The sequence below is a fragment of the Haemorhous mexicanus genome, chromosome 2 (genome assembly GCF_027477595.1).
Source record: "Haemorhous mexicanus isolate bHaeMex1 chromosome 2, bHaeMex1.pri, whole genome shotgun sequence".
NCBI classification, from domain to species: domain Eukaryota; kingdom Metazoa; phylum Chordata; class Aves; order Passeriformes; family Fringillidae; genus Haemorhous; species Haemorhous mexicanus.
Genome location: NC_082342.1, coordinates 37442256 through 37466086, shown reverse-complemented (window position 1 = coordinate 37466086; position 23831 = coordinate 37442256). Strand labels below are relative to the sequence as shown.

General features: G+C 40.3%; 1 protein-coding gene across 1 annotated transcript; it reads left to right on the top strand.

The window, feature by feature from the left end:
• The first annotated feature begins 1987 nt into the window (after positions 1-1987).
• On the top strand, positions 1988-23038 carry CCDC83 (coiled-coil domain containing 83). The gene is made up of 11 exons (XM_059838466.1): positions 1988-2071; positions 5062-5189; positions 7305-7389; positions 10566-10734; positions 11346-11513; positions 14272-14363; positions 15530-15598; positions 18225-18346; positions 19380-19459; positions 20951-21096; positions 22045-23038. The coding sequence occupies exons 2-11, from the start codon at positions 5104-5106 to the stop codon at positions 22228-22230; spliced, it is 1203 nt and encodes a 400-aa protein (XP_059694449.1). The 5' UTR covers positions 1988-2071; positions 5062-5103; the 3' UTR covers positions 22231-23038.
• Positions 23039-23831: the final 793 nt, after the last annotated feature.

Sequence of the window (23831 nt, the reverse complement as noted above, 5' to 3'; positions counted from 1 at the left end):
AAAGCAGATCACCTTTCTTCCTTCACCCCCTCATTCAGCGTGTCTAACTCTCTAGTGATTTCCGAAAGTAAAAAGGAAGTCATGCCATCTTTTTCCAATAATGCAAAAATTAGTGAGTGCCTTGGTGTGGTTACAAAATGACAGGTATTAGTTGAAGAGACAGTAGCTTCCACTGAAGCAAACTGAGCTGATAATGCTTCCCTTCCTCCAGTTTCCTCCTGTCACTCAACTGCCTTTGACACTGAGCTGCTCTCTGATGAACTAACGCAAATCACAGCCAACTCTGATGTTGTTCATTTAATGGCTGTAGTGACATTTCCCAGGTGGCTTTGACCACATCATCCCTTGCTTTTCATCCTTCAGTTGGTTCCTGGGCATCAAGGTAACTTCTTTTCTTCTTTTAAAATCTTCCACACTCTTAGGTTATGCCATTAAAAGTTCTCTACATGCACAAAGGAAGGCAGAGTAATAATGGTGAGTGGAGTAGCTTGAGAAATACCCTGCCTGGCTGCCCCCAAGTCCACCACAGGAGCTCTCAGCCCATCAAAGGTCCCTCTCTTCACACATTAAAGAATGCAGAGTCTTTAAAAAGTAAGCCTTAAAAAATATTTTATAATCATTTCAAATTTATTTTAAAACATGACAACAAAATATATACCAGAAGTGCAAACTGTAAAAGGAAAGAGTGTGGAGAATTTCTATTACTCTATATGGTGCTCTCTGTGGTAAGAAAAAGACTGGCTTGATAATAATCAAGGAACGTGAAAGGAACAGCTTCAAAGATCAAACGTGCATGACTAGGGCCTGATCATTTCCCTTCTATTTTGCTCCCAAACAAAACAAATTTAATCCTTCTGCCAGTGACCAGGGCATCTTTAAATTTACTGTCTTATGCAGCATGGCTACAGATCTCTGCCTGTGGGACTAAAAGCATTTTTTGTCCTTACTTTAATGAACATGTCTTAATTACAGAGACTGCTCTACTATGTCAAACAGGACTTGTCAAAGGAAAACACAAATTCCCACAGGATGGCCAAGAATTATGAACAAAGTAAGTAAATGTGAATGTTCATCATGGAGAAAAAGCAGCTATGGAGAGACCTCACTGCAGCCTTCCAGTCCATAGAGGGGGTGTATCAAAAAGAGGAAGAGTGACGTTTTTTATACAGGCAGATAGTTATGGGACGAGGGTGAATGGTTTTAAACTAAGAGAGGAGAGCCCAGAGAACTTGTGGATGTCCCATCCCTAAAAGTTTTCAAGGGCAGGATGGATGGGGCCCTGAGCAAACTGAACTAGTAATGATATCTCTGCCCATGGCAGAGGGGTGAGATGATTTTTAAGGTCCCTTCCAATAAGCCTTTAAGGTCCCTTCCAACAAGCCTTTCGATGATTCTGTGTTGCCCAAGAATGCAGACAGCAGCACTTTAGTGATTGATAATTTATTTCTGTGGTTGACTATGGCTCCCAGGATTACATGGCTCAGGCACTGATATCCTATGTAGGAAGGAAATGACCAGAGCCTATCCAAAATCTACTGCAGTCCACTGGCCAGGAGGAGAGAAGCAGAAGTATTTAGGATCAGACCCCAGCCTTCCTTTCCACCTTCTTGGGCCCTGTCCCCATGCTGGCCATGGCCTTTTGCTCTGATGTGGAGCAAACGGGACACAGGCCACAGAGTCTGGCTGTTGTTACTGGAGTACAAGAGCCACCCAAGGCTCCGTCGCAGTGCCTTGGACTGAGGGAGCTGGTTCCTGAGAAAGCAGCTCTGCGGTGTCGGGTGGCCTGCTCACATTCGGTGTGGGACTGTCCCAGTACGGAGCTGGGACACGCTCTCTTTCTTGACGAGAACTACAACTTGAGGATTTCAGTCTGGCACCGCATTTGGGCGAAACCCAGCCCGTCCCGCAAGCCTTTCTTTCCCGTACTTCTCGTTTCCCGGGGCAGAGGGCGCCGGCGGCCCCCACGGCGCCCGGCTCCGTCGCGATGGCGACCGGCGGGCGGGGCGCGCGCGCGGCAGGGCCCGGCCGTGCCCGGGGGCCCGCGGCAGGGCCGGGGCAGAGACAGCGCGCGGTGCGGGCCGGGTGCCGGGGCGCGGGCACCGTGAGGGGGGACGCGGGTCGGGGTGCGGGCAGGGCCGGGGGGTGGTGCCTCAGGGGGCTCTCCGGCCGTGGAGGGAAGGGTGGCGGGGGGCTGAGGCACAGGGTGACTGTGCCAGCGGGATTTGGTGCCTGCGGGCAGCGAGGCGCTGGCCTCGGTGAGGGGTGGCCCAGCTTTGTCCGCTGCGATGTTTGGTGGTGAAGAGGGCTGGGAGGAATAGTGTAAGGAGGGGACGGGGCAAGCCCGGGTGTACGGACAGAATGGGAAGTGAGAGGATGGACAGCAGCCAGTGGAAAGGGACCTGGGGGTCTTGGTCGATGGCAAGCTGAGCATGTGTCAGCAGTGCCCTGGCAGCCAGGAGGGCCAAGTGGGTTCTGGGGTGCATCGGGCACAGCATGGCCAGCCGGGCAAGGGAGAGGACTGTCCCCTCTGCTCTGCTCTGCACTGGGGCAGCCTCACCTTGGATATTCTGTGCAGTTTTGTGCGTCACAGGAAAGAGATTAAGCTATTGGAGAGCCTCCTAAGGAGGGCCACAAGGATGGTGAAGGGTCCTAAGGGGAAGCCATATGAGGAGTGGCTGAGGTCATTGGTCTGTTCAGCCTGGAGAAAAGGAGACTTGAGGGGAGACCTTATCGAAGTCTGCAGCTTCCTCATGAGGGGGGCTGATACCAATCTCCTCTCTAGTGAGAGGACCCGAGGGGATGGATGGCCTAAAGCTGAGTTCAAGGCATATTTGGAAATGCTGTCAGGCACATGGTGTAATTTTTGGGATGTCTGGGATAGGGCCAGAAGTTGGACTCAATGATTTTGACAGGTCCCTTCCAATTCAGTGTGTTCTGTGAGTCTATAAATGCTGGGGACTGAGGGAGTGGAGGCTTCTGGTAGTGCAGCTGCTCAATATATGGGGATAATTATGTGAGTGCAAGTGCTAGTTTGGATAATTTAATGATAATGATTGGACTCATGAGAGTGGTGAGCTGGTGAGCTGCTGTACAAGTGATCTCTGTAAAGAGTGTCTGGAAAGTCACTGTAGTTGGGTTGCTGTGTCAGGAAACTGCCTGCTCCTTCTAAGGATACAATGACAGTGAAGTTATTGCTTGAGACAGCGCTGGTGCTTATAAAGGGGGTCAGTCAAGAGCCTCACAATTTTATTTGTTTGGGAGAAGAAATAGATATTTCCTTCTGTAAATGTTCTCCTGTGCATTTCAAATGTGCAGTCAGTCCTCAGTCCCCTTAAATATGTTCCTCTCTCTCTCATGTGTGAGTATTTTCTATGGTTTGCAAAATCCTTTATTGTAGCATGTGTTTTTTCACCTCTTACAGCTTGGAGGCTTTCTTGTTCCTCTCTACTTGGGAACAATTTCATAAATATATCACTGGAGCTCATCTGGGTCTGTAGTTAAAAAAAAAACACCTTAAGCCTTTTCAAAATACTTCTACTCAAAATTTTCTGGTTTGTATCCAGTTTTAAGTAGGGAATTTGATTATCCATTTAGTGAAAGGGACAGAAACAATTTAAAGAAAACCTTAGGGAGTGCTCTGGTGATCTTCACTTTCTGAGGAAAACCAGTAAAATAAATGTTCAAGTGGAAATGTAATCAATAGCAGTCCAGTTAATTCTGCAATGAAAAAGTGTGATGGATTCTTTTTTATGCTTAACAAGTGTGTCCTGCACTTGTGCATTTGGTTTGGAAACATCAAAGGGGTCTAAGAGGAGCAAAGTACCTAACTCCCTGCCTCAGTGACATTTTTTTCTTAATTCACTTGTTTATTTGGGTTTCTTTTAAATCTCAAGTCTTACAACAGCCATGTCTTTAGGATGTTTGGAAGTTTCATAAGTTTCATGAAAAAATATTGTACTGAATTGGAAACTGCAAAGGTTGTATGTGAAATAGGATAGAAAGTTATTTTGTATACAGAAAGCTGACATGGCCTTGCTTCAGGGTATGGGGAGTGTGGTGAGAAGGCATAGGACAGTGTTGGGATTGCAGTGTATCTGTCAATAAGTTAGTTTCACTTCATTCCGTTGATTTTACAGTCTTGCTTATATGGCTTTTTACTGATATTTTTTCCTGTTTACTTGTGCTGATTTTAACAGGAAAAAGTATCCAGCCTGCTGTATTTAGTCACAGAACAAGTTTTAATCAATTTCACTTGTTATTGTAAAATTCAGAATTTAAATTCAGAGAAGCAGTTTAATACAAAACCAGGTTATATACAATGTTTCTACTCATTCAGTAATAAAACATTCCATATTACATAAACTATTTTGGTTTGGAAAATTTGATTATGGGACTGCTAAAAGCAAGGAATCTTTTTATAAGTGCCCTTTCTTGTGACATTTTTAATTTTGTATAATATATGCTACCAGTTCCATTGCAGAACTATTAATTGTCAGTCAAATTCTGAGGTTGGTGGTTGTGACAGCATGCCCGGGGAATACTGCTGACATGCATATCCCTTCAGAAAGTGCTTTTGTTCCAGCTCTGACAATGAAAACTGGTATCAGAGTTGTGGTGAAAGGGAGATTATTCATAGTGCTAGGAGAACAGAAGGACAGGGAAAGAGAGGCATGTGAACAAGTGGACTTGCTACAACAAGCATCATAAAGAAACAAAGACTGGAAAAGGAGCAACTTCTGGTTTGATTTGCAAGAATGTAAAAGACAACCTGTAGCAAGGGATGCAGTCAGTAATGGTGATAAACACCGTTGTATCTACCCAGGTATACATTACATATGTATACATTACATATATATATGTATATATACACACACATATATATGTATATGTGTGTAGATATGGGCCTGAGTGCTACCCTGGGCAGGATTGTTGCTGCCAAAAACCCAGCTTGTTTTTTTTTTATTTCAGAACTGTTACAAGCTTGTCATAAGTGACAAATGCCAGTGAATACACAATGTTTTGTAAATTATTCATCCCTATACTTTTTTCTTTCACTTCTAGCACAAGTATTAAAAAAAAAAAAAAAAAAAAAACCAAAAAAAAATGGAAGAGAGTAAGAAAAAGAAGAAACCAGAAGAGCAAATTCAAGACCCTGAATCTGATTTACCAGAAGCCTTACTAGAATATCAGTAGGTTTAAAATATTTTAACTTTTCACTCATACAGAATATGTGAATAAAGAAAACAGATAACAAAGACAACTTACACAATTTAGAGCCTGAGCTGATTGTTTTGAGGTTTTGAGACTGTTTCAGAAAGGTACACTTTTTAAACTGTAGCTGTAAGAAAGCAATTAAATGGGTCAGAAAGTTTATGCCATTAGCCTATAACTTGGGAAAAAAATATTTAAACAAAAAAACCCTGACTTTTTTTCTGTTAGTAGCAAGCTTTTGATCAGAAATGCTGAAGGTGCAAAATCACATTTGACTGTATTTTTTAGGATTCCTTGGTGTTCGTGGAGGTTTGTTGTCACTAGCCAGAATCTCAAGACCTACAGTTTTTTGTCTTCCTTGGTGCAGCTGAGAGCAGAGCACAAAGTGTTTTATTTTGAAAGTAAGAGATGAATAAATGAAAGGTCTCTTAAAATCAAGCAGAAGAAAATAAGAGCCAAGGGGGAAATACCTGAAGCAGTTACAAACCTGTCCAACTTATTTGATTTCTAGTCTCTTGAGTAAATGATTAAAAGGAGAAAAAATAAGCTTCATGAATTTTATCTAAGAGACAGAAATTGAAAGGGAAGTACCTCAGGAACACCCAATATCCAACGATTATCAGCATTTAGGGAGCAAGGAGTAGTGCCTTGGTGTGGAAAAGACAAGTGAAATAAGCAAACTAAAAAGTATGCTCTTATAGTTGTAGTGACAGCTGTATGAGTTCACAGGGTTTATGTGGGATTTTCCTGTTTCATTTTACAGAGCACAGAGCACAATTTTCCATAGTGAAATAGCCTAGATTTAGCTGAATCATATCACAAACAAATACCTTCTGAAAAGTCCAAAACTAACTCACCTATTTTGTGAAGAAATAAGGAAACTGTATGACTGGGCTGAGAAAAAAAACTACCACTTTCTGCTAAAATTATTGTTATGCATATGCTAATATCTAAGCAAATGACTCATTTGTCTGGAGAGTCTTCCACTGAAATAGGTGTTTCTGAATATGTAGTTTCTACAGCAACAATAGGGGAAAAAGGGAAGAAAAGTATTCTTGCTGTTTTTATCTTTCTCCCACTCTCTTCCCTGTCCCTCTTGCTCTCTTCACCTCTGTAATCTGTAACTTCTCTGTACTTGACTGATCAAAGGTGGATAATCATACAAGTGAATAGCTGTCACATTCCACTTTAGGATTTGTCAAGTGTGTAGTATTTATTTTACTTCCATTCCTGTTTTTTATTTCCTTTCACTGAAGACTGGTCACTGTTCCTAGGGAGTTTGTTATTTTGCATTTTCATTAAAGTTCTCAATTTCAGCATTTCCTAGGAACAACAATCTTATGATGTGCTTTTGCTGTGGCCATGACCACTGTACCCCCATATCTCTGGTCTAGTCTCTCTCTAACTAATATCTTTCTACTTAATAGGAAACCTGAAGAATACCTTGGAGCACAATGACACCAGAGGATGCAAATTTAGTAACCTGCAATTTGCATGATTCAGTGATCCAAACTTAGCAAATTAACTAGGAAATATATTATCATCTTTTGAAACAGCTGAAAGCAACAGAGAAGGGAAAATCTCCCAAAACCACAAGAAAGCACCCCAAACTAAAAACTGAAGGAAGAAAAACTGTTAAAAGAATAAAAGACTTTGTGATAATTGTAATACTTGCCTCTATTGCACCATATGATGAATGAATGTTGGGAACAGAGGTGCAGAATACTAGACTAATATTTTTTTGAGCACAAATTACCTTATGCTGAAAGTGACCTGTGTAAGAGGTCAGCTAAACCTCATGGAGAATGAAGAAACCATCTCCAGCTTCTCAGGAGGCTACACAGGAACAATATAACCAGGGAGTTTGCTGCTCTGTAGGTGTATGAAATCCAGACTAATATGCAGGCCCAGATGTATGTGGGAAATAATTTCTTTATGAGTAGTAAGCAGACAGTGGTATTTACCCAAATGAGTCTAGCAATATGATATGAAAATAAACATTTTGGTAGTTTTTACATCTAATCTTGCTTAAATAGCATTCCTTTCTCTAATGTTTTTGTAAGAATGTCTCTTTCTTTACTCTCTCTTCATAGCATTGCAGCAAAAGAAGCAGCAATTGCACGGGTTTTGTTTCATCTGGAAGAATTGGAAGAAAAGATCAAAGAAAATATTAAAAAGGTAAGTGACTATACAACAAATTTTATTTGTCGTATTCTTACTCATAGATTCAGTTTTATTCTTTCCATTTGAATACTACATACTTGAAAATTAGTTATTGCAGTGAATTTGTTACAGTCAATGAAACTAGAGTTAGTGAGTCACTTTATGTATTGAAAGTTAAAGTGTTATCTGAATTAAATGTGACATATAGCATAAATGTCCTAAATATAACATGCTAAAAAGAAGCTGCAGGAGTAGAACATTACAGAATGGGACAGAGCATTAAGGTAAAGTGAGTTCAGTGCAGGTGCTTTCCAGTGCACAAGAGATCCTTATAACCACCCGCACATTTAATGGAATCACAGAATTGTTAAGGATGGGAAAGACTTCTCAGATTATCAAGTCCAGCTGTTTAACCTAGCCCCATGGTGTTCATCACTAAACCAGGTCAACAAGTGCCACATCCACGTGTCTTTTGAACACTTCCAGGGATAGTGATTCCACCACTTTCCTGGCCAACCTGTTCCAATACCTCACCACCCTTTCAGTGAAGAAATTTTCCCTAATATCCAATCTAAACTTGGCACAACTTCCTTTTCCTCTTGCCCTGTTACTTGTTACATGGGAGGAGAGACCAACCTCCACCTGGCTACAAAGTCATTCCAGGTGGTTGTAGAGAGAGATAAGGTGCCACCTGAGCCTCCTTTTCTCCAGACTAAACATCCTTAGCTGCTCCACATCAGACTTGTGCTTTAGTCTTTTTATCGACTTTGTTTCCCTTCTTTGGTATTTTTCTCTGCAGCAGGACAGCAAGCCCCCTTTCAGTAGGTACCTTTCCTGCTGTACATTCAGATATACCTTTTAACCAGTCCTACAAATATTCTTCAATATTTTAATGCAGGAAGAATAAATGGTATAAATTTTATTTCTGTTAGTAGTATTAGCAGACCTAACTAAGCACTGAGAATTGCTGAGCTTCTTTGAATCACTTCTGAAGTAATGGAATGGCACAAGTTTCTCTGAGAATCTAGTTATTGCTGCAAGCTTAGTTACAATAAAATTTGAATAAAGAAGAAAGACCATCATGCTATTTGCTAGCTGTGATTTCTAGCACTGATTGATGAAGACACATGTTCTCATGGATTAAGAATTGGTTTTGGGTAATTTTTAGAACAAGGTTGTGTAGCTACTGCTCTCACCCGAGTGACACTTTAAAGAACCGTGCATATGAGCTGTATATAAACAGCCATAATATGGCATCTGATAACTGTGAGCAGTGAACTTTGAAAATAGATATTAGAGAGTCACATATTGAAATGAATTGAAAATGCTCAAAAAATCCTTATTCTGCATCATGTTGCAGCCTGCACTTCATACATTGAAACAACACCTCTCTGTCTTTCCTATGCTGATGCTTGCCCTGCTTTTATAAGCATCCATCTCTTTGGCTTTCTGTGGTACTTCTTTCAGTCTTGAAGCCTGGATGGTGTTTGATTTGTGGCTTGAGTATCACTGGAAGTGGCAATTGCTCTTCTTTCTGCAGGCATCTGAAGGCTTTTATGATTATTGGGTCTTATGTCTCTTGTGGTTATACTGCTGGATCGGAGTGCGGTTTGACTGCCTTGTTCAGAGACACAGAGCAACAGCATAGGGGGAGACCCTCAGTGGGTCTCCCCACTTTGTGACCCCTCAGTGAGTCTCCCCAGTTTGTTTGAGTGTGTTACTGGCAGCCAGTGCCGGTGAAGGGCTCACACTGGCAGTTTATGGAATAATGCACTTAATTAACATAAAGTTGTGACAGATTAAGTTTTGAGGATTTTCAGTGATAGTATCTCTCTGCAAAAGCATATTCAAAGCAACACATAGACAAGCTCTAATCCAAAGTATTCAGTGCTCACAGAGCATGGTTCTAACCCAACAGGTGTCCCTATAGGGGAGAAGACAGGTTCAGCCTCATGACTGATCCCAGCAGTTATGATGGATTTCCCAAACTTCTCCCCATTCCTAACTTACTTCCATACTATTTCTTTATGTTTAGGTGAAGCTTGAGTGACTGTAGTCATTCATCTTCTCCGCTCTCCCCTGGCTGACAGGTGCTGTGCAGTTTGTCAGCTACAGAGTGCCATTGAGCTCCCCTCCCTGCAAAGATTTCTATGCAGCCTGGCCACAGTGTCTTCACTCTGTTCCACCCTCTGTTCCATCCCCCTTAGCAGGGGCTGTGGTTGCAGATTTTAGGGTGTCATCATGGAATTGGTTTCAAGCATGCCAACTACATTCCATTCAGACAGTAGCAGCTGCATTTTACTCTATAATTTCCATACTATTACAGCTTCTGTTAGGATGTGAGTACAACTTCTCAGTTTCCTCTAATTTTACCCCCAGCTATCTTCCTACAGTTATTCCCCCAATTTGCTACTAGTTCATGGTCTTTCAAAGACTCTATATTTTAGATTGAGCAGGGTACTTTAAGGCATGAGTGAAGTGCTATTGTTTTAATTTAATCATGTTTTGACAGTGCTTTGAGCTCCATTTTTTATTTCCTGCTTAATGTTTCTGAGCGGTTTAGAGTTAATACTAGAAGTGAGGAATGCTTGAGACTCTTTCTACTGCCTACTCACTGTTACTTACTTACTACTTGTTTGCTCCTGTATGGTACCCTTTGGGAGCAAACATGCACAATCAGTAATTTCAAACAGTCTGAGTGTCACTAGAGAGGGTGATGGCCAAGGGTTATGATCACAGTTGTGGAATCAGGATGTATTACTAACTTCAGCTCTGACAAGACTCTTTGCTGTGGTTATATGTAAGTGACCTGATTGTCTCCTGATTTTTCTATATGAAGATGGTACATTCTCATGAGGAATGTCGACATGAAGCAAATAGCTCCTACATAGAAACACTGTTATTAAATTATCTACAAGCACCTTTATTTCCAGGCAATGGAGGATTATTGGTGGGATGTACCAAGTACAGCTGTCATTTGTCTCTCATTTCCTTCCAGTGATCTTGAAGTTACTGAGGAAGTATGTGAGCCTTGCAAATTCTCCCCTCTGCTCTAACCTTTCAGAATATGAAGACCAGGTGTTCAGCTGGGTATTCTCGCATTTCATCTGTCACTAGGCCAGATGTTACTTTTTTTGCTTAAATTTGTCATTCTGAAAGCATTTTAATATCAGCTTTGTCTTCTATCTTAGAATGTTGTTCTGAATGAAGAACAGAAGGTGCTTATCAGGCGCTTAGTAAGGCAAATAGAAGAAAAGGAGAAAAAAAGAGATGAGAAGGAGGTTGTAACCAGGGATGATGTGGAAGAGTCACTGAAAGCAGTTTTTCAGTTTGTGAAGGACAAAGAACAACTTCTTCAAGGTATGTTGTGTGCTGGGGTAGTGTCGTTTGCAGTTTACACACCTGGGGTTAAGTACATGTTGTTGTTGTTTTGCAATTTAGGTAGAGATTCAACTTCTTTGTTGTATAAAAAGTATAAAACTATTCCTCTCCCAAACTTGGGCTCTCTCAGTTTAGTATGAGATTGTGGAGGGCTTATAAATCAAGTGATGTATTGTGCAAGTACAGAGGCTTCCTCTTCTATGAAACTCATGAAAGTCCTAAGCACTGCCTCTACTGAAGATTAAAAATAAAAAATTATTGATGGCGGGGAAAAAGACCAGTTTTGAGTGTTGAAAGTTCCAGCTGCCATCCCTGCGATTCTCTATGGGAGACACGTGATCTTGGTTATAACATTTTGGTGAGAACAGTTGTCTCTCTTTGGAAGAATAAGATCAAGCTGTTTTCAGCAATGATGGTGGCCCTTGAAACTATGTAAGGCCATCAGGTTGCAATGTAATATAGTGTGGAAGAATCCCCCTTCCTTTTCCATTCCCTGAGAAAGGACCTTTATTAAACAAGTTGACATTGTAGGAATTATCAGTTCAATAAATCAGTAATGAACTTGTCTTTTAACATTCTTATTTTCATAGATCTGCGCTCCCAAATTGAAGAAACGAAGAAAAAAATTGTAGAAAAGCAGCGTGAGAGAGATTATTGGTTGGAGTACAAAAATGTCGGAAGTAAAATACATGCTGAGAGGATTAGCAGTCTGGAAAAAGACATTGCAGATGTCAAATATGAACTTGAAAGAACTGAAGGTCAGTTTACAGCTGGTGTGATGCAAGTTTTACAGGGTGTTTGCATATTGCCTGCAGGAATTAAATGATAAAATTAATTTTAGATCAAGTTCAAGTAACTTGTATCAACTTTTCTAGTAATTTGCATGAACTTTTCTAAGTGCACCTAAGATGGGCTGCATAATCCTGAAAAATATTAGGACTCCCTTTCTTTATTTCTCTTTCTGTAAAAGTTCCTTTATTAAAGAAATTGACAAAGTTTACAGAAGTGATGACACTTCAGGAAACTGATAAGCTGGTCCTCTGATGGTTTTCTTTTAAAATACAGGCCACCCATTAAAAAAAATGTTACTGAGAAGGATAGCAGTTTTTTTGTAAAAATAAATCTACACATATTTAGGTCACCTACGCAGAGGGCTCCCTTAGCAGTCACACTTGAAAATGTTGACTCTGCTGCTGTTAGTTCTCATCATCTACAAGCACTTCAATATTGAAGGCTCCTTTGACAGGAAAGTAGTATGAGCTCATTCTTGGAACAGTCTTTTCTGTGGAGCGCACTGGTTTCCATGCAGGACTAGAGGGAGCTCTTTAGCCAGTGGTCTGGGCTTTTCCTCCTCCTTACACAGTGTGAGGCCCTGCAAAGTCACCCACAGACACACAGACACGTACTGGGAACTGTTTCAGCGCAGTCACAGCAGTGGAATTCATTTGAGAGCTTATATTTTGTGGTGCTGAGTGCTTTACAAAGATTTCTTTATTACTGCATTATTTTAAAATAATTTAAATGTTTTGCTGTTATATAATCCAGGAGAAGGATGTCCTGGTTTTCTTTCTTTATGTCCCTCTCAGTATGCGTGACCGCAGCCAAGCAGCTGGTAGTAACAGGCAGTGACACTGCTCTAAGGGTCTCTGTATATTCTGTGCCAGCCATTACCAGGCATCAGCTACTGTGAATAAGCTATCTTTTTGTCTCTCAAAACATATTTTACCACCATTAAGATCTGCTCTGTGACTTCTGCATGTCCAGATAGCTTGTCAGATATCCATGTCTGTATTCAGGAGAGGTTGGGGTTTTTTCATTACGCATTTTCCGTGTTCTTAATTGATTTAAAACTTCTCTATATTGCTGCTGAAATATGAAATGAAAAAGAGAGTGGGCTGTTATATAGAATGCCAGCAGGGACAGGCAGTCTGATCTCCTGCATGCCACAGGGTGCAGAATGTCACGGTTTAACAAAAATTCATGGTCCAACAGAAGTGTATTTATTGAAAGTCATGTTATAGTGGTACATATGTAAGTGGCCTGCATAACATACTGGAAAATGATGCTGACAGTATTGGATGTTTATCATACTATTTTGCTTAACTCCCTAAAACTGAACCTAGAAAATGTCTGGAGAGTACAGCCTTCCAGCAGAAATCTATCTTTCAATCTATCTAGCTTTCAGAGCAAGGCAGCAACAAATTTGGCTTGTTCACACCTTGAATGTGTAACAGGCTTAGAGAATAAGCATAGGTGAACAGGTTTCTGTCTTTGTGTGTACCACTGAAGGGCTTGTAACTGGCACAGTTCATTTTTTCTGGTGGTGACATTTTAAGCAAAACAGCTGGAGAGGAGAGGAAGCAAAAGAGAGCCACACATTCAGGTGATGTGTGGGGAAAACAGCGTTGCAGTGAGAGGATTAGGGACGATAGCCTCTTGAGGAACTGTTCAGACACGCAGTTTCTCCTTTTTCATTCTCCAAGTATTTAGCTGTTTGAAATAATGGAGGAGTGAGTTCATTATAGCATGGAAGTACTTCCTTTTCATTCTGCCAAGTCTAGATGGTGGAGTCCAGCTTCCACAGTTTTAAATTAATAATTAATGCACTACTAATACACCTTTCATATTTGACTGCCTTTGACTCCACAGTGCATCCATGAGCAGATATTTGTTTACAGCTAGATCAGAAATAGGCTGTCTGCAACACAAGTGCAGTGAAAGACTGAATTTCAACCCTTTGGAACAAGTGTGCTGTGCCTTCCTTCATAGAAAATTGCTATAATCTCATTCATTCCTTTAGAAGGAAGAAATATGAAGCAGAAGTGAGCTATTTAGAAGAGAAAAAAATAAAAGAACTAAAAGGAAGGATGAAATAATTAAATAGCAAGTGACTAGAACATGAAGCCAAACCTATTCAGTTCAATGTAAGACAGACCTTCTAAATAATGACCACAAGTAATGGTAGAAGCAAATATATTCTCCATTTTGTCCTGCTGTCAAATTAGAACTTCAGAGTCTTAAATAAGTCAGAAAATTTATTAGGCACATTATAATAACTATCTGAAAAAATGTCATATGGATAATGAGATCCAGTATGCTTCTATGTCAAAAAAAAAAAAAAATTCTAAGCAAATCTCTCATATGGCTCCAGGAGCTCTGCTATTGATAGACAAAATTTAATGTTAAGATGCCAATATTTTAGCAGAGAATTGCTTGGATCACTGCTCAGTTAGCAGTGAATTGCTCAGCTGTTGCAGTTGTGAACAGAAATGTATAATTTCTGTTCCACTTCCAATTGCTAGTTTTGTCGTTAGCACCACTGTTCTTTGGGTTTAGAAGGACAATTTCTTTGGAAAAGGATATTTGAATCCTTTTCAGTGGAGCATCTGTGCAGGTGACACTCACTGATAAGTTGCAGTTTAGTAATGACATGTCAGTTATCTATCTGTTATCAGGAAAAATTGATGGCAAATAATGATTTCTGATTTCTCTGGTTTTTTTTTTTTTGTTTTGAAGAATATTATAGCGAAGCTTTGAAAGTTGTGAGAGAAGAAAATCAGAAAATGTTTGACAGGCACATGAAATTACTCAGTGAAGAAGCTCTTAAGGTATTCTTTTTGCTTTTTTAAAAAACTCCTGTGTTATAGCTGGGATACATGTACTTTGCATTATTAATTATTTTAACTCATATTAAGACTTCAAACTTTTTTAATAAATTGAGAGTAAAATAACCTGCAAATCCTGGTACATATGGATTTGGTTACTGCTATACATACATGTACCTTTTTTTTTTTTTTTTTCACCAGAATAACAATGGGTAGATGTGAGGGCATTTTACAAAAATGCACGGGAAACTGGGGCACCATGCACTGACAAGGCTTGTTTGAGAACATGTTGCTTTTGCCACAGCCTTGATTTTGACATTTACACAGATTTCAAAAAGCAGTAACATACAAAGAGATTGCATGAAAATAAACATCAATTTGAAAAAAAAGGTTTCACTGTACTTGTAAAGTACAACATTTTTTAAATGTCACAATAGTGCAGTCTCAGGAAAATATAGGTTTATTGATTCACTACGATTTTGTCATCTCTGCCAGCTCTGATTTGAAAACATGGTTTACAAATAGTTCTGGTGACAACTTCTTACTTTCACAAAATGCAAATTATACTTCAGTACAAACCACTAGGCCCATTAGGTGTTCAAATTCCCTGACTTCAGTGCTGGAATTTCCAGTCATGTCAGAATACAATCCAGAGGACTGTGTTTATGGTGATCTATTGGGGCATCTTCCCCCCCACTTCTTCCTTTCCACTTTACTGACATCAATAATTAAATTGTAGCCTTGGGTCATTAGCACAGACCTCTACATGCTTAGGTCACTTGTTGTAGAGCAGTACTGCCTCATTTGGGATTTTACTTGGGGTTCTTAATAGCTGAAGGTTTGATTTTCTGAAAGCAGTAAGACTTGAGCAGTATTGGAACACAGAAGAATTTATTAGGCAAAAAGGAAAATGTCCTATTTTAATATGGGAAATCAAGAAATATTGGTAAATTGCTTGACTTATAATCTGCTCTAGGCAGGATGATAGAGGAGAAACATCTGGCCTTGCGAAGTAAATCCCCTTGTAATCCCTCAGGGGATGCTACAGTCTGTTGTGTGGATGTATCTTAATTGTTTCCTGCTAAAGAGCAGACAGTTCTTCTTTATGGTGTGCAGGACTGTCAAAGTGTTGCTCTCCGATGAGATTATTTTAAATTGTGTTTTCTCAGAATGCTGTGGGATACTTAGACAAAAACTGTCGCAGAGAGATTGAAGAGAACGAGTGGCTAAAAGAAGAGGTAAGAGGATTGCTTGCCTGCAGTTTATCATGGCAGTTTATGTTTGAAATATTGTGGCCTATGGTCAGAACTGTTTCCAGTCATGGGCCTCAGGAGACTTCTGTTGGCAAAGGAGAGCAATTTTCCAGTAATTAATCTCTAATCCTGAGCAGAAAGCAGTGCAATGTGGTGAATAAAGGTAAGAGGTGAACATCTGCTTTCACACATGGAGGACCCCCTTTCCTGCCCAAGCTGTTACATGAAGAACTACAATGTTCCATAGAATTAAAGATTTTTATCTGTAGAGACTGGGATGCTATAAAGGATCAACCAGGTAAGTAGCTGAAGAGGGGAGGTTTGAATTGCATTAAGGTTCTAGTGCTGTTGTATTGAAAGAAAATGGATATGGATGTTAGAAACGTGTTCTGAGAAATGGCTTGAGATGACATTAAATGGAAGGCCATAAAGAAACCATGGGGACTCTACAGTGAAGAGAGGAAAATCAAAATCATATATGGTTGTAATCAATTGCTTGATAGCTTTTATACTGACCTTTAATGACAATTTAGAGCTATATATTAAATAGCTGTAATTTTCTTGAAAAGAAAATATTTTTGTGTGCCAGATTTAGGAAACTAATTTTTTCCATAGTCAAAATTTGATTTTATTTATTCCAATCAATATAGGTTCTTTGTTTCAATCAAATCTGAGCATGAGATTGGTGGGTGAAATGCCTTTCCTCACTTTTACAGCCTCACAGCTGAGAACTGAGCAGAGCTTTTTGGAAAGTTAATAAATGTACTTCTTACTTTTCCATGCCACATCAACAAACCTGGCAGAGGTTCTTCATTTTAGTTACTAATTTAAGGTACTTGCCAGTATGAAGGGACACAGCTTTCCTTCTTCCCCTTAATGAGCTCTGAGCATGCATCTTTAACTTTCCAGGGAAGGTGTCCAAACCACAACTTCTGAAGCAATGAGGGTAGGGAAAAGAAATGGGAAAGAATTAATGTTTTATTCTGTATAAACAGGAGCTCAAATCTGTACATGCTGAATGAGTAGGAATTCTCTTCCCTTCTCCCTGTCTCACTGAACACCTACAGTTTTTACACACATTAGCAGTGCCAACAAGAGAGCACTTTGGAGTACTCTTATGTCCTGACAGGCCTTCACCTCAGAGCTGAGGGATTTGGATTTCTTTCCTCTCAAGTAGAAGTTTCCTATGTTATGAGTTACTTTCCTGTGTTGCTACTTTCCTATGTTATGAATTACTGCTTTGAATTTTGGGGGAAAACAAAACTATTATCACTAACTTCTCCAGTCCTCTGAATTCACCCATTCACTTTCCCTGCTTTTCTTACATGGATAAAATATTTTCTCTCAGACTAATGTTTATATGTATCTGACAGACTGTTTCAGTATTTCCTTTGGGGGTGATAAACCAAAACTTTAAGTTTTGTCTCAGTTTTTTTTTTTTTTTCAAGTTTGGCCACTGAACTGAAAAATGACTTACCAAAATAGCTCTAGATTAGTTACCTCCAAAATTAAAACAGATTTGGAGACTTCAGTCACATTTTTCCATGGTTACTGTGTCACACCAAGATAGTGCAAAGCTACATCACCTCACTGTGCCAAGCCACATCCTGTTACTGGTTAATTTCCAGTCATTTTCACCTTTGTAATCCTTGGGAGAAGTTGGAACTAGTTTTAACTGCAAATTTGGACGATTATAGCTGGGTTAATTTGGTTTTGATGAGAATGGATGCTTTCAGATCGCTTGGCACTGCTCTTCAACACGTGCATATGGCTAAGCTTTCTGGGAAGATCTCTCCCATAGTACATTCCCCTCCCCTGTGAAGGGGGTAAGAACTTGCTGGTATTTAGCAGAAGTGGGAGGAATTGTGGGAACTGAACAACCAGCATCCTTTGGTCAGTATATCTCCACAGTGATAAGGGGCAATTACCAGTCTGAAAGCAAATAGTACCTGGGGCTTAGCCAATGTCAGAGAACCATGGAACATCCTGAGCTGGAAAGGGCCCACAAGGATCATTGAGTCCAAGTCCTGGTCCTGACAAGCCCCACTGTGAGAGCGTTGTCCTTGAACTCTGTCAGCCTTGGGGCTGTGACCCAGGGGAGCCTGTTCCAGAGCCCCACCACCACCCTCTGAGGGAAGAAGTGTTGTGGTACCTTAGACTGAAAACTTCACTAATTTTGGGTAAGAAGGTTTCGTGTATAGGAAGGAATTAAAAAAACAACACTTGCTGAGTAAGACCCTGACTTTACCTCTGCAAAGAAGCTTTTCCTCTCACAAAGCTCTGATGTGAAGGCAAAAAAGAAAAATCCAGAGCTGTCTAGCAGACCTGTTGGACTATACAAGACGGTTTTGCTGTCAGGTTGCATAGCCCAAATGTGTGGCTGTGATTGACACACGTGTGCTGTGACAGTAAAAGGGTTCTAATAAAGGTGTGAAAGAACCAGAGAGTCCTTCCTTTTGTTTGAAGATGTGTCATTATGTTTCCTCTCCAAATGTGCAATCTTGCTGATACAGCTGCATTTTTCCTAGGTATGTGCAGGTAAGATAGTTGCTATCAAAGCTTTCCAAAATTCTAAGACTTTCTTTTATTCTTTTTTTTAATTGTCAAAAAGGTTAAGATCTACCGAAAGGAAGAAAGGGATTTGAAAGCTTTTGTCCAGCTCCTGGAAGAAGAAAATACCAGTTTAGTGGCAAAACTGATTGATATCAAAGTTCAGCATCTCAGAGTATCAGGGTAAAATAATGCTTTTATGGACTCAAAAGTGATTTTTTTTTTTTTTTTAAGATAATGCTCCTGTCTGCCTCCAGAGCTATTTGGGCTCTCCCACATCAAAGCCAAGGTAGTTTCCTAGTTGAGGAAAGACTTTGACTGAGTATACATGGGAGCGGTATCTCTGAAGGATGACAGTAAGATTGTGACTCCTCAAGTACTGAATTTCAGGGAAGAAACTGGGTCCTTAATTAATCCTACTAAGACCTAACACTACTCACTTGGTATATCACTTAGGCTTGGAAATAATTTCTTTGTGTTGCAATTAGATAGTCTCAGCCCCAGCTTTTCAGACTAAGTGCTGAATAATAGATTTTTTTCTTTACTGTTTGCAAAATGTTTAAGGATGTGAAGATTAATTTGCAAATATATAGGGGGTTTGCAATCTTGAGTGAAACAAATGATCTGACACTGAGGGAGGAAGAGACCTTGGGAAATGTCTGTCTGCAGAGGTGTCTGTAGTATTGGCTTCTTTTGTGTTGAAATAATTTAACTTTTTCCCTGGAGAAAGATTAATTTAGCTACAAATTGTCAACACTAATGGTATCAAAAACACAATCCAACAATGTTGAGAGATCCATCTTCAGTTTCCAGTCCCAGCTCAGTGATTTTAGCCATATTGCACAAAAAGTTCAAGTCTTAAAAAGTGACCATTTTTCTCTCCTTTCCAAACTTTGGATTTCTTTGAAATGAGAGCTGCCAGCTGTGGTCTGAATATTGGACTGACTGGAGACTATAACATTTGTTTTCTTTTAGTCTCATGGACATAGTTGAACTAAGGCACTAAGAATAAAAGAGCAGCTTATTAACCACTAAGCTACCTGGCTGCCTTCATTGCATTTTTGAACCATTGCGCTATTCTCTGCCTCTGTGGTTAAGCAGCAGTGGCTCTCAGAAAGGGTAGCCTCCCCCTCACCCCAAATCATTGCACGGGACAGTTTAGAGAGAAAATTCAGACCCCTATTATGGTTTTCACTTTATATTTTTTACTCCATAGGCATTTATTTCATACAAAGGGAGCTGGCTTGCAAGAACTTCCTAAGGATGAAATTAAAAGGGAAAACAGAAAATACGCAGGTAATGCAAATGTCAGAAACTCATAAGTGCTAAGTTACTGAACGTTTACAGACTTTTTATTTCTGAAACTTTTTATTCAAACCACCTGTTTGACATGGAGAACACCTTATTTCCCTCTTGATTGCAGCCACCACAGCCATGATAGATTGTAATTTGCATAAGGAGACAAAATCGCAATCTATCTGAAATACAGTTTTTAAATTTAAATTGGTTTTAGATTGTGGAATATGATTACTCATCTAGAGCTACCCTGGGATACAGTTTACAGGATTGGCCATCTCTTATGAAGATATGAATCATATCTTAAGCAGTTCTTACTGATCCATATCGGAACTTCATTATAGCTTGTCCCTGAGAGGACACTCTTAAACTCCATGTAGACTTTCACTTTAGGTGTACATGCACTTGGCAGTCATTCATCCAGTAAAACAGAGTTCAATTATAACTAAATCCCTATCAAGAGCAGATGAAGTTACATGGAGCTCAACCTGAACTGGAAATTTTGGTAAGCAGTACTGAATTTTGGGCTGAATCTCCATCCCTTCTGGTTGGTGTGGCCAGGGAAAGGATATAGCATTAAGCAAGAATGAGCATGAGCCTGTGCTTATCTGTTTAGGACAGTCTCTGTGGATTCCTCAGTATCACAAATGTTATTTTACATCTTTGTGTGAGTAGAAGAAAGAGGATGGAAAAAAGTAGAAGATGAGTCTAACATAGCTCTTTAATTAAAATTAAAGAGATACGTTAGAAAAATGGAAGTCATACAGTTATAGATACATGAAGAAGTTTGTTGAAGTTCTGATATGTCCCAGCCATAGGTGGGCCTTTTGAAATCATCAGGCACCAGCAAAAGTGTTGACAAAGACTTCTGTATTAAACACATGTTAGCTTTGAACACCTTTGCTAGACTTTTGCAATAGATACCTGGAGGAGAAGGCTTTGTTCCAGTAAGCTGGCTCACAGTCGCAGGCTAACCTGTAACTTGGCAGTCCATGTCCAAAATCCTCTATCATCCTGAGAATGAGTCAACTACTGATGTGATCTCTTTGGGAGAGTTATAAGTAGACTGTGTTTCAGGAACTTGTAGTTATGTACCTATATATACACAAACATGGGTATAGAAGAAGTTTATACTTGGTTTTGTTGCCTTTCTTATTCTTTTTAACTATTCAGAGCTCTGCAGGATTTAAGTTGAACTGATAAAAGCTCATTTTTTCCTCGCCCCCTCCTACAGATCCATAACTTCTAACTTCCAATCAATTTCAATCCCTGGGTCTTGATCAGAAATTGTGAACAAAAAACACATAAAAATCGCCAATGTAAATGAGCATTTGGCTTGAATTGCCAATTAAAAATGCTACCAAGCTGTTCTTTGCATCACTGGGGCTAAGCCATATTAAAGATTGGAGGCAATGCTCATATCAAGTACTGATTCTGACTTCCATAAGGCTTGACTATTACATACACTTCCTTTTTCTTCTCTTTAAAAAGTAAAGACACATGGAAAGAGCCTCAGAAGTGCCTTTCCAAAGATTCGGTATGATAAGAAGCCTCCAGACAGTGATGAAAAATTGCAGAAAAAATTCTTCACTCCAGCACCGGACAGACTGTTGTATGAATATGAAGAAGAGTTCCAGGTATGAGTCAAAGTTATCAGGTCTTCCACTGACCCAAACACACTTTCACACTTCCACTGTGGAGCATGAGCTACTGTCAGGACCCTTCTATTTCCAATGGTTATGGCATCCACTGTCCTTTACCTGCTGGGCAATTCATATGGACTGTAGTCTTCTGGTGCTGTTTGGGACATTTAGGTCCATGCCCTTCAGATGCTGGGCCAAAAGAGCACAGGTTCTTTCTCCTAAGGACCAGCCCCATGTGGAAGTTTTGGATGCTTTCAGGCATCTCTGATACCATGAGGCATGTGCTTTGGCAGTTGAATGGTGTCCTAGGAATCATCCCATGGAGTGTCAGGATGAAATTCCCCTAGAAAGAATTCTGAATGTCACCTAATGAGAGATTACTTGGCTTGGATGGCAGTGAAGAGGTCCTTCAGAATCTGTGTTGCACAGTAGCATTAAAGGATCAATATTCCTTCAACAGAAAGCCAGGATGAAGGTGTTCCGGGGTGCAAACTATGGGGGTTGAGGAAACAGTGCACATTGGTCTTTGCTGTAGCTGATGGACTCTAGCCCAGCAGACTCAGAGGTTTGGAGAAGACCAGAGCCAGTGCAGATGTGGCAGAAGCACATGGCTGGGCTTGGACCTCTCTCTTTTCGGAAGGAGCAAGCTGTTGCATTAGTTAAATTCTTCTCACAGAACTGAATTTGAGATTAGAATTTGGTTTATGGAGAAGGTGATACTGGTGAAAACAGAGAGAAGAGGGCAACAGGGCTGTAAGCCTCCTAAAATGAGTTGGCTTGCAAAAGAAGTTCATTATTACTGACATTATCAAACACAGCCCCAGAGCAGCACCTCTACAGTTGCTTTAAAAATAAAAGTTGCTGGTTTTTGGTTTTTTTTTTTTGAAGAATGATTGCTTTTCTTTGAAATTGCAAAAGAACCATATTCTTTTTCTTCTTAAGGCATACTCAAAACTGGGACCTCTGAAGAGAAAGCTGCTCGTGGTTGGAAAAGCTGTACCTACTTGTAAGGAAACAGAAGAAATGCCAAGCGGGAGCCACAGAGAAGAGGGCACTGTTGGTAAATCAGATGGGCATATCACAGCTAAGATGATCAAGGCCTTATTTAAGGAAAATGATGAAAACTAGACAAGCTGTGCTGTTTACACAGAAATGTAACATTCTCAGTTCATTAAATATTTGATCTCTTCTGCATGGCATGGGGCTTTCAGGAAACTATTTTAGAGCCTGAATCATGATTATAAGTTTCATGAGAGGTATGTCTGTGTGCAGAGGCTAATTGAAAGGTTCCTTTCCTTACCGCTGAGAGTGGTCTTGTGCACTCTTTGGGGTATTCAGTCCACATAGAAGCACATGTATCTACTAAAAGGTCTGAGCTAATATTTAGTTTCTGTGGTCTCCACTTGCACATGTGGAATTCCCTGTTGATCAGACAGTGAATGGGTAAATGCACGCTGCCATAAAACACAGAACTGTTACAAAATACATAATGCTCTGCTAAAGCAGAAATAATTTTTGCAAGCATAATTCAACTATTGCTATAAATTGAGTGTCTGAATGCTTTTTTATCTGTCTTCACAAGACCCCTACTTAAACACACTGAAATAAACAAAAATTAATTTAAAACCAATTTAAAACCAGCATAAAAATCTCTAAGGTGTGAAATATTTTTTTTGTTTAGAATTGGCCAAATATATTGTGTAAGCCCTTATCCTTGGTTTGTGGCTGGTGCCTTTGAACATTTATCTCAGTGCATTGATGCAATGGCGGGGGGCTCCCTCTGGACACCCTCTCAGCAGCACACAACAGGTCCTTCCCACATGTAGGCTCTGACCCATACATTTCCTCATTAGAAACTTGTGACAGCATTGAATAATCAGTTTAAATCCTTGACAGGTTAATCAGCTGTTTGGAATAAAGCTTTTTTAAAAACTTACTTTTTAAACAACCTGAATCTCTGTGCAGTACCTGTGTATCTCAGTGTATCTATACTTCAGTGCAAACACTTTTGGTTTTCCAAGCACGCTCAGCTGTTCCTTGCCAGCAGGTGTCTCCTTGGGCTGCAGGTGAGTTCCACTGGTCTCTGGGCTCCACTGACCAAACTCCTCCGAGGCTGGGATCACAAGCAGACAGGTAAAGGTGGCAGACTCCAGGTAAAGGTAGACTCTCACAATGACTCTCACTTCGCTGCCACATGATAGTAAAGCCAGTTTGGATGTGCCCCTGCTGTAACCCATTGGAGTGACTATGAAGGCTGAGGTGATTCCTATCCCTTGAGTGTCCATGGAATGGGGATCTGCACTTGGGCTGTGTCTGCAGCCCAAGAGACACCTCCCCTCGGCTCCCCTGCCTTGCTTTGACTGCAGTGCAGGCCCCATGAAATGGCTGACTTGAAAGAGAGATTAGTTCTGCTCAGTGATTAGTTTAGCTTCTCCTTTAGATGCAGAATTACAATGTGGCTTATGCTGAATGGCTTTTCTGTTAAAGAAAGGCCTCTCCTTTTTCCCACCACTTCCGAGAGGGGATTTACATTTTCTAGTGCTGTAAATGTAGGTCCCATCTTTAGGCTTCTCTTGGCTTACGCCCATAATGCATAACACCATGTGCAGGACATATGGCAGGACAACATCAACCTGCACCTTGGAAAAAAGAACCCTTGCCTCATCCAGTCAGTTTGCCCTTTTCCCATAACAGCCTGTGTGGGTGAGAGGGAGTTAAAAAGAAATCCC

Coding starts and splice junctions, on each gene's coding strand:
- CCDC83 (XM_059838466.1), top strand. CDS start 5,104: ATGGAAGAGAGTAAGAAAAAGAAGAAACCAGAAGAGCAAATTCAAGAC. Junction 11,514..14,271: donor TGAACTTGAAAGAACTGAAG/GTCAGTTTACAG, acceptor TTTGTTTTGAAG/AATATTATAGCGAAGCTTTG. Junction 14,364..15,529: donor TCAGTGAAGAAGCTCTTAAG/GTATTCTTTTTG, acceptor GTGTTTTCTCAG/AATGCTGTGGGATACTTAGA.